Here is a 12,761-nt window from a genome sequence, read left to right as displayed (position 1 = left end):
AGCCTAGGGCTAGGGCAGGGCCTGATTCATTTGAGAACAGTGAGGGAGGATCTTAGGGTTTCAACAGGGGGGAGATGGCATTCAAGGCAAAGAAAGATGTAAATGAAGCCTGGACGTAAGTCACTTGCAGATGGACCACGGCACTCAGGTGTGGCCCAGGAGAAGTGGGAACTCAGGGAAGAGAGGCTGGAACAGGGCTCAAGGGACCTTGATGGACAGGCCTGTCAGGGACTATCACCTCCTCACACAGGAGAGGTCAGGGCAAGCTAGTGAGGAGGTCTTGAGGCCCCGGCGCCCCAACCTCTCCCACCACCACACAGAACCATATAGGGAAGCCTGTTTCCAGATGCCTGTGATTTATTTCCAAAGGTGAGCTGCAGCATGTAGAACAATATACATGGCTTTTCAGTCTACATTTTTACAGAGAAAATAGATTCTGTCATTGGCTTTCTCAGTGCCATCACCCTATTCTGTGAGGCTCCAGGATGGATGGTTTGTTTCCAAGATTCTGCCTTCAAAGCAGCAGCTTGGCCAAGACTCCTGGGGGTGGGAGTGAGGGGCAGCGACCCCCACAGGGAGCAGGGGTGGGGAGAGCACATGAGCAGCACTCACTGCAAAGCTAAGGCAAAGAACAGAGCTGGCGGAAGATGCCCCCCCCTCATCCCAAGGACATGGCTTGCTGAGGCCCAAGACACAGACCAGGCAGGGTGGGGATGGGGGCTCTGGCCCAGCCTGGAGCAGCAGCAGCAGGACTCTGTGCATGTGTGTGTTGGGAGGGGGGCATGCTGAAGAGGCAGCCTACCGGGAGATGGAGGGGCTTTGGCTCAAACATTCCCCTTGCCCCAGCATAGCTCCCAGAGTGTGGTCCCCAGTCCTGCACTTGGCCCCTTGCATTAGCTCTACTTCAGGTGGGGGCCCTGCTCAGCTCCCGTCCACCATCACCTCCGCTCACACTGTCAGTGCAAAACATTCTTAGGGCCAAGCCTCCAAGTCCCCTGCACTCTGCCCAGGGCTGCAGGGAAGGGAGGAGAGGAAGGTGCTAGCTGGGGGTCTCGCCCAGCACTGGGAATTCCTTGCACATCTCTCGGACAATCATGCGGTCCATCTGGCACTGGGGCGAGGCTTCCTCCTCGGTCAGGATGCGTCGTAATGTGGCCTGCAGGTCGGGCAGCCGGTGGCGGTGCTGCAGGTAGGGTGTGGAGCGGACCACAGCATGCATCAGGGAGAGGTACTCCATGCGCAGCTGTGGGAAGAGCAGGCAAGCTCAGGGACCCCAGGGAGGGACTGTGACTGCCACCAGCCAGGGACAGGCCACTATTCCCTCACGGCAGCCACATGGACCCCAGGGCTGGGGACCACCTCACACCACTGAAGATCAGGGTTGCACCCCCAGCACCCAGAATGTACCTGGCACATGTACCTGGTCTTCAATAGTTGTTGAATAAGTAAGTGAATGAATGAATCATCCCAGACACAGATCCAGAATGTGGCTGGCCCAGGGAAGTCCTAGCTCAGAGAGGTGGCAAGGGGAAGCAGCAAGTCCCTGCCCATCCTTTAATGCTTGGCCCCGCGGTGCCACTGTCTATAGTCAGAGGCCCTCTGCTTCTCACTTTATCGTCTCACCCTGGAAGATCTCATTCACACCCATAGCTTCAAATGGTGACCCACACTCATACCTCTTGCCTAGACCTCTCTGGTGAGTTCCAGATGAGAATATCCAACTGCCCACTTATCATCTCCTGCATATCTCAAAGAGCCCTCAAACCTATATATCCACCATCAAACTCATGATCTTCTCCATCTTCCCAAAGCTGAAGGCTTTCTCAAGTTCTTCATCTTAATAAAGAGCACTGCTGTCCATTCAAATACACAAGCCAGAAACAGAGGTGTCTTCTTTGACAGCTCTCTCTCTGCACACCCAACATCCAATCCATTCCTAAGACCTGGCCATCTTACCTTGTATAGATGCCCTGAATCCATCTCCAACACTGCCTCCCCACTGCCAACCCCTCTGGCTTGGACAGCTCCAACAGCCCCTCCAATCTGACACCCAAGCTGCTCCCGTTCCTCACCGGGAGGCCCAATCCACTGACCCGACCCCAGCATTTCTCTGTTTGCCCCCTCACCATCACTCATTCCTCTCTTTACCTATGATTACAGGAGTCAATACCAAAACCTTCCTTAGGTAGCATCACTCTACTAACTCCCAACCCTGATCAGACCAAAGCGCGTGCAAATCAAACCCCAGTGTCTAAGTAGAGCCATGCGCAGGCCTGAACTTCATTCCCTGCCACAAACCACAAATGGGTGCAAGGCACTGCCTGGGACTCTACCACTTTTCTCTGCTGTGTTCACTCTCCCTTAAAGGACCATTACCCACGTTCTCTCCATTTTCCAAACTTAAACTTCTGGGTCAGCTGGCCTTCTGCTTCATGGAGAAAACAAGCAATCTTTAAGAAACCCTGTCTTCCCCTCTCAGCACCCACATCTTACCTGTCTCCACCACAATGAACTGCTCTGGCTCCTGTCAGGGACCATCACTCCACACGGTGCTGGACCCTTCCCCGCTGCCTGATCTACTTGACTCCTGCAGTGGCCCACTCTCCCTAACACGTTGGCCATTCCTCTATGCTTACTGGATCATTCCCTCTGGCTCAGAGACGTGCACCAGCATCTCCCACCTTTAAAACAGTCTCCCTGACCCCATATCTCCCTCCAGTGACCCACACCTCCCTTTTTCTGTTCTCCTCCACAAAAAAACTCCAAGTGTTATCTCCATTTACTGCTTCCACTTCCCCCTCATTGCCACTCCCCTCCAACTTCAAATTCTCTTAAACTTTCCAACTGGACTGTCTTCCTTCCACTCCATTGACATTGCTTTTCAGTCACCACAGCTTCTGTGTGGCAAATCCAGTGGCCAATGCTCAGCCCTCATCTTACTCAGGCTCCTACCTGTGGAGATGACTCATCTTCCTCCTTGTCCAAACACATAGCTTCGGACTCCTGCTTTCTTGGGTTTTCTCCTGGGTTTCTCCTTACTTGTCCCTACTTTGCCTGGGCTGAGGCCTGAGCTTCCTTCTAACCCATCCGTCTCGTTTCCTTTCCAGTCCTGATTCACATCCCACTGCTTCCCTGACACCCTCTGTACCTGGATGTCTAGCAGGCATCTTCTCAATCTTGACACATCAAAACACAATTCTATTTTCCCGCCAAAAGTTCTTCCCTGCCTCAGCAATCAGCACTTCATCCACCCGGGTGCTCAAGACAAAGCTAGCCACAAGCCCTGCCAGACCTGCTTCCAACACACTCAAACCCGACCTCTTCTCCCACTGCCACAGCCTCTCCCGACCCCACCCAGGCCCCCTGGACAGCTACAGCTGCTTCCTCACCAGCCTCCTGCTTCCACTGTGCTCTCATACAGTCTACACTACATTCAGGATGTTAATCAGATCACTTCCCCTTCCTCTGAGAAGAGATCACAACTTCCCAAGGCTTTGTGTAAACTCCACTTCCTCTCTCCTCCCCTCCTACCACTCCCTCCACTTCAGCTTTCTGCAGACAGCCCAGCCCCAGATCACCTCATGCCTGGCTCCTTTGACTCTTGGCACACCTGTCATGGTTTCTGAGCAGCCTCCCACACTTACCTGGCTCCAGCAGTGCCCCTGTCCCTCGTCTCCATTCAGTGTCATATCCCCCCATTTTGTTTCAGTTTCTACACAGCTACCATCACCATTGCAGCCACCTCCAGGCACCTTGTCTCCAGGTGACAGGTCCGCAATGTGCCGTACAGTGATGTCGATGAGCGCCATCATGTCTGTGTGGTAGAAGATGGCAGCCGTGGCAGGGCTAGCAAACACATCCTGCAGGAACTTAAGGATGGAGTGCGGTGGCTGTGGCTCATGTTTGAAGATGCGCACAGGGTCATCTAAGGGGTGGGGGAAGAGGGGTCATGTGGTACTCATGGGGGGCCCAGAGTCATCCCAGGGAGTTTTGGGGGTCATGGAGTCACATGATATCAAAGTGGCACTGCGCAGATTCCTGGCTCTCACCCCCTCTGTTCAGGAGCAACAGCAGCTTCTCGGAGAAGACCTTGACATTGGCATGTTTGCTCAGGGCAGCCATGATGACATTCTGGTCAGGGGCTGAGGAAGAACACGGGTGTAGACAAGAGCACAGGTGCTAAGCCTGGAGAGCCCCCCTAGCTGGTCAGCCACCTCCCGCCAGGCCCCATCCCCACCTGCCAGGTGCAAGTTGAGAGCCAGAAGCAGGTTCATGCAGAGATCTGGAAGCTGCTCTGTGGTATCCAAGGGCAGCCCATCCTCAACAATGCTCAGCAGGAACTGGGCGAAGGGTGTGCCCAGGTGCTCTGGGAGAGGGACATATGGAAGTCTGCAGCCCTGACCCCCCCCCCCCGCCCCCAACCACCCAGCCTCCCTGGGTTTCTGTGAGCCCTGGGGACACCATATCCCTGTCAGGCTATGATCAGTGGGTCCCCAGGCCTTGAGTCCATGGGTGCCAACTCCAGCTGGCTGTGGGCTCTCTGCAGTCAGCTGGCAACCTGCCTTCTTACCATAGTGTGCGTAGGGCACTGCCTCCCCCATGGAGAAGACCATGGCCAGGATGAGGGCGGAGTAACAGAGTTTCTGGTGATCTGAAGAGGCAGGGCAGGCAATCAGAGCCGCTACAGATGGTGGGAACCCCCCCCAGATGGCAGGAAGCTCCCCTTTGCCTCACCCTGCGTGTCTGTCTGCATGTCCCGCGCCAGCTCCACAGGCAGCACAGATGACAAAAGTGTGGAGATGATGGCAGCATCCAGGCTGCACATGGCACCGAAGCACTTGAGGAGCAGCAGCCGCAGTGACACCCGGTGCTCCTGGCAGGGGACTCTGTGTGCTCAGCGCCCAGAACCCCCACCTCTACCCAGGTCCCTCCATGCCCCCTCTCCTCCGTCTTGCACACACCATTTGGTAGTAGGCCACCAAAGCCAGGACAGATTCGAATTCATTTCTCTTGCACATTTTCTTGCAAACTTCAGGGTCTGCGTCAGTCTGTGGGGAGGAGGAAATGGGACAGTTACTCATTGTGAGCTGTGCAGCCACTTGTGAGCATGCTGAGAACATGGAGGGGAGACTCCTGAGCACATTAAAGAGGGATAGGGCAGGGCGGGGGCTGATGCTCCACATACTGGGGGACACCTCTGGGCCCCCACTCCGCACCAGAATGTGCAGCAGCTCCTCCAGGTAGCAGCGGATGACACCCTCGTCCTCATACAGGGCCCAGCTGCGCTGCTGGGCATCGTCCTTCCGCCGAGCCAGGTCTGCAAAGATCACCTCTAGCCGCTGCTGGTCATGGCAGACCTGTCCTGAGGGCAGGGCAGTGCTCAGGTCCTGGGGGAGAGGACGAGGCATGACTCAGCACTCTCTCCAGGAAGTCCCCAAGGCCTGGAGTTCAACCCAGACCCTGAGGTCAGGGGTATGAGCTCCAGGCCAGAGTCAGGCAAGGGCTCCTGGCCTCACCTACGAGAACTGCCCCTAGTCAGCATCCTCCCAGGACCTGTGAGAGGACCAGCCCCCAGTTCTTTTCCCTCCTCCCTAATGCACCCCCTCAAGCTCCTACAAAAGACCTGCTCCCATGGCCCATCCTTCTACATCAAGGCTCCTAAGGGCACCAGCCCAATTCTACATCCCTCTCCAACTAACTCCACTGCCCTCTAGTCTTGATAACCTCCTGGGACAGGATTCTGCGTGAGACACTTCTGTGGGCTGTTTTCCAACTTGCCTCTCATCCCAGAACTGGATAAACATCCTCCATGAGGAAGGCCATGGACTCTCTCACTGCCTGAATGTGACTCTGAGACTCTAACCTCCGATTCTACACCAAGAGGCACCAGACTTGTCATCTACCCACCTCCCATGTTCCCCTTGAACCCTGCTGGCCAGGCAGTGCCTGCCGTGCCCAGCACAGGCAAGTCCATTGACCCCACTGCTCTCTAACCCCAAATCAGAGCTGCAGGAGCGATGGAGCCCTAAGGAGGGACCTCTGGCCCATCTGGCCCCCTTTGTGTAGACTGGGCTCATTGCCCTCCAATCCTGCTCCCTGACCAGTACTCCAACCTCAGCAAAGGATCTCACCCACCCACGATGCCCACACACCTCATGCACACCTGTGTCAGCACTTAGGCCTCCATCACAGCTCTCGAAGCACCCATTTCTATCCATTGCCAAGGCCAGCAAGGCACTGCCCTCTCTCATGCTCTGTGTCCATTCCTTACCTGTAGCCAGAGAGAACTCTCGGCTACCCACATCTGGTCTCATCTGTCACCTGCCCTAGGTCTCACCTCCTCCCATACCACCTACTCCCTCACTCCTTGTGTTCCAGCCATGCTGGTCTGGTTCCACATCCTCCTGTGAGCCAAGCTCAGTCTTGCCTCATGGCCCTGGTCCAGGCTAAGCCTCTGCCTGGAATGTTCTTCCTCCCTTTCTCCTTCAGGGATAGGCCCAAATGTCCCCAGCACCCAGCACAATGAAGGCCCAGAGCTAGAGCTCAAGAGATACCTGTCAAGTGAAGGCTGGATGCAGTGTGAGGGTGGGAAGGGGGTTGGGGCGGCAGGGCGGCCAAGGATGGGGAGGCCCCTGGCCCTGCTGCCCACCCTCACCTTGCCCTCTACCAGCGAGAGGAGGACCTGCTCCATGACATGTGAGATGGCCGGCACGGAGGCCTGGATGTGACCCACCACGACGCCAATGGCCACGCGGCATAGCTCGTGGCTCAGGCCGGTGTTTCTCCGCACAAGCTCCATCAGCTCTGCCCCGATGGTCCTGGGCACAGCAGTCTCAGCCACTGCCTTCTCCTCTGTGGTCCCCAGGCTCAGCGCACTCAGGGCCTCCAGCTTGTCAGGGGCCGAGGTTGTATCAACTGCTACCTCCTCTGTAGGAGGCTTGGGGGCTGGCACTTTGGACGGAGGGGGCTGAGCTTGGGACACAGTGGTCTGGGTGCCTCGGCGGGGCACAGGTGGGGGCGTGGGTGAACAACTGGGGCCTGGCTCAGATGAGCTGGAGCCAGTACAGAGCATATCAAGAGAGGTGCTGCTGACTGAGGAGCCGCTGGACACAGAACTGCCCCCAGAGGGCGTGGTGTTGCGGCCGCCTGTGGGCAGAGAGTGGATGCTATGCTGGGGAAGCTCCCTGGGGGCCCCTACCCCTCCAAGCCCAGAGCCCCTGTTTCCCAGGACAGGGCCTACTTCCTCTGCTGGACCCTCCCCACCAAGCCCAGAGCCCCCAACTGCCCCAATACATGCCCTATCTTCCCCCAAGCCTAGGGTCCCCAACTCCCTGACACAGGTAGGACAACCATTCCAAGTACAGGGTGCACCCCTCGATTCCCCCAAACCCTGCCTTCTCACCGCTCCCTGAGGCCACGAGGGTGTCACGGTCTCGGCGCTTCACGGGTGGGGGTGGCGTGGCAGGTGCTGCTCTGCGAGGCTGTGGTGGGATCTAGGAAGGCAGAAGTGGGATCTGGGAGGATAGGCTGCCATCTGGGGTACCAGCCTGGCTAGGTCCCTGAGCTCTTAGCATGGGCAGGCTATGGCTGCCTCACTGACTCGAGTGTACCCTTTGAGCCTGTGGACAAAGCCTTAAGTCTCACCCACCTCCCTTCTCCAGGATGTTCTCACCATGTACCTGGTAGAGGCCTCCATCTACACCAAGATACTCAGAACTGGGCAGGCTGTGCTGCCGCTCAAACCCTGCTCGGCACACCCCATTGGGCTGCCTGGCAGCAGCAGCATCCAGATGGTGGTCACTGGTGGATGGGGTCATAGCTGAAGGGCTGGAGGCTGAGGGGCCTCTGCGGGACAGGGTCTCTTTCCGGTGGTGGATCAGCTTCCTGATGGAGGGACAAAGAGATTACTGAGGGAATTACCTTACAACATGCTTGACGACAGCTCAGGCCCCTTCCACCTCCCACCTCCCTCACGCTCCACTTCACTCTGCATGACCCCCAATCCTGCCCTCCACATATCTCCAGTACTCACTGAAGGACCATTCCCTCTCCCACACTCACTGGAGGACTCCGCGCTGCTCTAGGCTGTACTTGCCACCATTCCGCATGGCTGCATTGTGCACAGCCTCAATGGCCCGGTCAATGGCTTGGAGGACATCCTGCTCCAGGCCCTGGGGGAGCAGGGATGGACAGTTAGACCTAGGGGCCAAGTGAGGGTCCTGAGCCCAGACCCAGCTCCGGATGGAGCCCAGGGCAGACAGAACACCACTACAGCTAGAGCCTGGAATACTAGATGTAAACATGGAATGTGACCTAGAATATGAAATGGGGTTCTCAAACTGCACCACTCAGGGAGCTGAGGCACAGGGTGGCCCCCATGTGGCCACTTTACATACCGGGGACATGCTCAGGATTTTACCCCACAGTGAGGTTCTCAGCTACAACGTCTCAGAAAACCAGGAGTCTAGAGGAAAAACACAGCCCAAAGACCCTCAGCTTGAGGCCAAGAGTACACACCTAGTCTATCCCCAGACTTGGCTCAGAGCCTAGACTGAGATGCCAAACAGGGAGCCTCTACTGTCTGGAGCCCTTAACAAATCACTCTGGATCTTGCTGATCCTTCACAAAACCAAGGTCACACTCCAGAACAGCCCTGTCCTTGTAGAGCCTTCTGCATCCCCTGGTAGCTGAGGATAGACCAAAGGGAACTCCTCTATCCACCCCTGCTGCCAGCCCTCATCCCCTCAAGTTGTTCTAGGAATCTTCCAGATCTACCCTAGGAAGTAGCAGTTCTGTGTGTGTGGCAAAGCACAGATATGAAAGAAGGGCCTGGTCCCTGTCCCAGATTCTGTATTGCCATGCCCAGTAACTCAAGGGTCCAATCTACCCAGCCTGCCTGGCATGGAGTAGGGAGTAAGGGGTAGCAGCTGTGGGACCAGCCACTTCCACTCCTCCCCTGTCCCTGGCACACATGGTCCATTAGGCTACACAGGAGCCCCAGAACTGATGTGATGTCACTCCAGAGCAAGTTTGAGAAGCTTCCCTGATGGGGGCTGACAGAGGGACACAGAGGTCAGCAAAGCTCTCCAGGTAGCATGGGGTGTGCCAGAGTGCAGGGAGACAGCAGACAGAAAGGGGGAGAGAAAGAGAAAGACACACATACACAGAAAGTAAGAAGGGGCGGGGGAGGGACACACAGAGGGAGACAACGCAGAAAGAAATTGAGTGCCGGAGACAGAGGAGAGAGTCAGAAGAAGGAAGAGACATACACAGGGGGGGAGTCAGAATGACATAGACATACAGAGAGAGTTAGGGAGACTGAGACAGAGGCAGATATGCAGAAAGCAAACAAGAGATAGAGAAGATGGTAGCCTCTCTGCCCTCCCTAAACACCCAGCCACAAGGGCCCTGGCTGGGGGAGGGGCCTTATGGGCCCTTGGGGAAGAGGTAAGACTTTCCTCAGAGGCCTCCCAAAGCCCCCATCCCCAGAGAGGCTAGGTCTGACATGCTCATTCCAGAACCAGCAGCCCTGGTGTCCAGGGCTCCTCACTCTCACCCCAGGCACTCCTAGATGGGATCAGGCTGAGGGTCCAGGGCCCAGGGCCCATCCCCTCTGGTAAGACCAGAGGACATCTCCAAATTTATCCTGTTATTTTTGTCCTGAACCAGGCTGGAAAAGGATGTTTCCTAAAGGGTAGGGACTAGGATGGGGCCAGGGTGTCTGGCACAGGCCAGGCCTGGAGGCTCCCGGCCCTCCTTCCCAGTGATCAGAATAGACCAGCTGGAGACACTGCACCCCAGCCCCCATAGCAGGACTATTCTTGGGGAACAGGAACGGGGGCTGCAGCCTCCATTGGAAGGAAATGGGGCCAGAGTCAGAGCAGGGGAAGCCACAGGGAGGACTTGCTTCCTCATAATGGGAGCAGCCCCCACTCCAGGCTGGGGACAAAGAGGAATGGAGCTCCTTCACTTTCAGAGAAAGGAAGACTGAAAAATCAGGGCCTGAGGCTTGTGAGGGATGGTGGGCAGGGTAGTGCCAGGGAGTGTCAGCAGGGGCTGGGATCCTCGGTTCAGAGACGGTTGGGGGTGGGGGAGTGTCTTAGGAAGAGCTTAGGGGGGTGGCTGAGTACATGGCAGTGAAAATGACACTGAGGTCTCAGAGCTTTGGGGGTCATCTAGGGGATGGGGGTGTCTACAGGTTCAGGGTCCAAGTCGCGGAGTGAGGACATGGAGCATGGTTGGGGAAACAGTGGTGTCCCAGGTGGCCTGGGTCTCAGTGGTGGAAGCAGTGGCTCCAACCGGGGATCTGAGAGTGGGAGGCAAGAGTATGGGATCCCGGGGATCCAAGAAAGGGGCCGATTAAGGATCTGAGGTCTCAGAGATCTGGGGAACTGGTCAGTATCCGGTGGTGCTGGAATCTAAGGGCTGACTCTTGAATTCTGTTGAGATGGGGCGTTCAGATATTGGGTCCCGATGGGTCTGGAATCCCAAGGAGTCTCAGTCCCAGAGTTAGGATTCTGATAGGTCTAGAGTCCTCAGAATTGGCTGTCAAGGGCCTGGTCTTCTGAGGCAGTGCGGGCTCTTGGGGTCCCAGTCCTCGTGGGTCTGGGGTCTCAGGGTCAGGTTCTCAAAATCCCTATCTGCTGGAGGTCCTATTGGGTCTGGGGTTCCGGGGTCGGTCCTGAGAGCCCGTGATGGCCCAGTCTAGGGCCGCGGAGGCCGGGCAGGGGAGGGGCACACTCACCTGCAGGCGGCGCAGGTAGGCGGGCGGCACGTAGCCCGTCTCGCCACTGCGCGCCCGCGCCGCCAGCCACCAGTGCGCGCTGCTGCGTTCCAGCACCAGAAAGGTTTCGCCCGCGGCGAACGCCAGAGCATTGGGCTCCGCTGAGCGGAACGCGTACAGCGCGCGGTACATGGGGCCGGGCCGGGGTGCGCCGGGGCAGGGTAGGCGGCGAAGGCTGCGGAAACAGGACACCAGGCCGGGAGCGCCTGGCCGCGCTCGCCCCGCCCCGTGACACACGACGCGTGCGCGCGCGTGCACGGCCGCCGCAGCCCCGCCCCGGGAGTGTGTCGGCTGCCGCACGGAAGCGCGGAGCTCCCTGGCGGCCCCAAGCGGTGAGGCCCGGCGCGGCTGGAGAGTCCGCCGCCCCTTCTGCCCGACCCCTACCCCGGCACCCTCCCAGAGCACCAGCCCCAGCTTCTCCTGCCTGGCCCTCCATTCCCTTTCTCCGCTCAAGCTCGAGTGCTGCGGCCCGTCCTGCCACCCGAAGGAGCCCTTGGCCCGCTACTCAGCGGCAGAGCCTGTGTCCGGCGCTCGTAGTCCCGTGCGTCCCCGTTACCCCAGGGGAGTGAGTCCTGACCTACTAACAGTAAGGAGGGCGACCCCGTTTGGGTAGTCCCATCGTTGCATCTCGCTGATCCGATACTTGGAAGCGCCCGCAGGTGCCAGATCTCCACGGCCTTATGACCCCTCTTCACCACATACCGCGCCAGTGGTGGGCAATGGAGAGCAAGGGTGAGCAGGAGACGGTAAAAACAGAAACCAAGTTGTGCCATACCCGGCCCAAAGTCCCTCCCATCCTCGTTCCCCAACCACGTCCTCTCCTCAGCCACCAGCCTCTCGCGTCCTCTCTAACGTGGGTCTTTGCATTTGCTTCCTCTGCCTGGGACACATTTCCCTCCCTCACAGCATAAGGTTGTCAGGCTCCCACCCCATCCATCGCTATCACATAGCTCTATTGCCTTTATAGAACTTACAACTCCACATTATCTTGTGATGCTCCCTTCTGAGAGCAGACAGGAAGGCTGGAGGAGGGGTGGCAAGCGGGATGCTCTGTAGCCTTAAGAGTTTGTTTGACCTGCCCACCTTTCCAGTCAGCCCTAATCTGTCTTTTAAGTCCTACAAGGGTTAGGGGGGAACACAGGGGAGAGGCCCTAAGGGTCCTAGGGAGAGGATCCTACGGAGAGGGTCCCTGGGGGCCTCCCATTCCTGTCCAAGGGCTAGTCCAGCCACATTCCCCACTGGAAGCCTGGGCCCAGGAAGCAGGAAATGTGGGCACAACCAGGCCAGTGTATGCAGTTGGCCTGTTTTTGGACAGACTGGACATAGGCATAATGGTCCTTGGTGAGGAGATGCTGGGAGATTCACGAAATGGGTAGGACTGCTAGAACTGAACATCCAGACCCTTCCTTCTTGGCACTGGGTCTGTGCCCTTCTCCCTGGTGTTTCTGCAGTTCAAGACTCCTGCCACACCTCCTCCTCCCAGAAACCCTCCTAGCACAAAAGTAGCTTAGGGGCTGCCCTGGCCGGAGCTGTGTGAAAGATGAGACTGGTGTAGTTGTGCTGGGGCCCAGGGCTGGGTAGGAGCGATGACAGGTGGTATGGCTAAAAGGACCACCCCACATAGAAGACTCTCTCTCCTAGGACCCGCTCCCCCGACCCCACAGCCCCGGGACCCTTCACCAGAGCCCATGGCTGCCAACAGATCGGAATCTGGCAGCTACTTGAGGCCTCAGTATTGGCTTCAGGACTCCTGACATCACAATGTCCAGTCAATCAGCTGCTGCCGGTGGCGTAGGAGCTGGACTCAAGTTTTGGCACACCTATTGCCCAACTTTGGCTTTACCTGCATGAGGGCAGGGAAAGACCTGTGTCAAGATTCAAGTGTAGTTCTTTGCATAGGGAGTGCTGGGACACTAGGCCAGCATAGACCCCAGAGGGACCTAAGGTTGTATGTGTAGGAGTCTTTTTTGTTTTTTGG

General features: G+C 57.4%; 1 protein-coding gene across 5 annotated transcripts; it reads right to left on the bottom strand.

Annotated features, from left to right (window-relative positions):
* Window positions 1–339: 339 nt before the first annotated feature.
* On the bottom strand, window positions 340–12,502 carry NCKIPSD (NCK interacting protein with SH3 domain). 5 transcript variants are annotated; one of them, XM_008527877.2, is made up of 14 exons: window positions 11,758–12,502; window positions 10,745–11,472; window positions 8,062–8,171; window positions 7,680–7,884; window positions 7,403–7,493; window positions 6,656–7,146; window positions 5,217–5,387; window positions 4,962–5,048; window positions 4,735–4,873; window positions 4,571–4,651; window positions 4,238–4,366; window positions 4,050–4,142; window positions 3,753–3,925; window positions 340–1,243 (listed from the first exon to the last, which is right to left on the bottom strand). In XM_008527877.2, exons 2-14 carry the CDS (start codon window positions 10,913–10,915, stop codon window positions 1,040–1,042), a joined length of 2,145 nt encoding a protein of 714 aa, XP_008526099.2. In that variant the 5' UTR covers window positions 10,916–11,472; window positions 11,758–12,502; the 3' UTR covers window positions 340–1,039. The 5 variants fall into 5 exon arrangements, with proteins under 5 accessions (XP_008526099.2, XP_008526098.2, XP_008526100.2 ...); XM_008527876.2 differs by lacking the exon at window positions 11,758–12,502 and having other exon boundaries at window positions 3,645–3,925; window positions 10,745–11,036; XM_008527878.2 differs by lacking the exon at window positions 11,758–12,502 and having other exon boundaries at window positions 3,645–3,814; window positions 10,745–11,035.
* Between the last annotated feature and the right edge of the window lie 259 nt (window positions 12,503–12,761).

This window comes from Equus przewalskii, chromosome 15 (genome assembly GCF_037783145.1).
Source record: "Equus przewalskii isolate Varuska chromosome 15, EquPr2, whole genome shotgun sequence".
NCBI classification, from domain to species: Eukaryota; Metazoa; Chordata; class Mammalia; order Perissodactyla; family Equidae; genus Equus; species Equus przewalskii.
This window is presented reverse-complemented; position numbering and strand designations above follow the sequence as displayed.

Bases quoted from the DNA above. Each gene is read 5' to 3' on its own strand.
- NCKIPSD (XM_008527876.2), bottom strand. From the start codon at position 10,915: ATGTACCGCGCGCTGTACGCGTTCCGCTCAGCGGAGCCCAATGCTCTG. The intron at 7,147-7,402 runs GTGAGAAGGCAG...CTCTGCCCACAG, and splicing joins CCTCGTGGCCTCAGGGAGCG to GCGGCCGCAACACCACGCCC. The intron at 5,049-5,216 runs GTGCGGAGTGGG...TCCTCCCCACAG, and splicing joins AGGAGCTGCTGCACATTCTG to ACTGACGCAGACCCTGAAGT.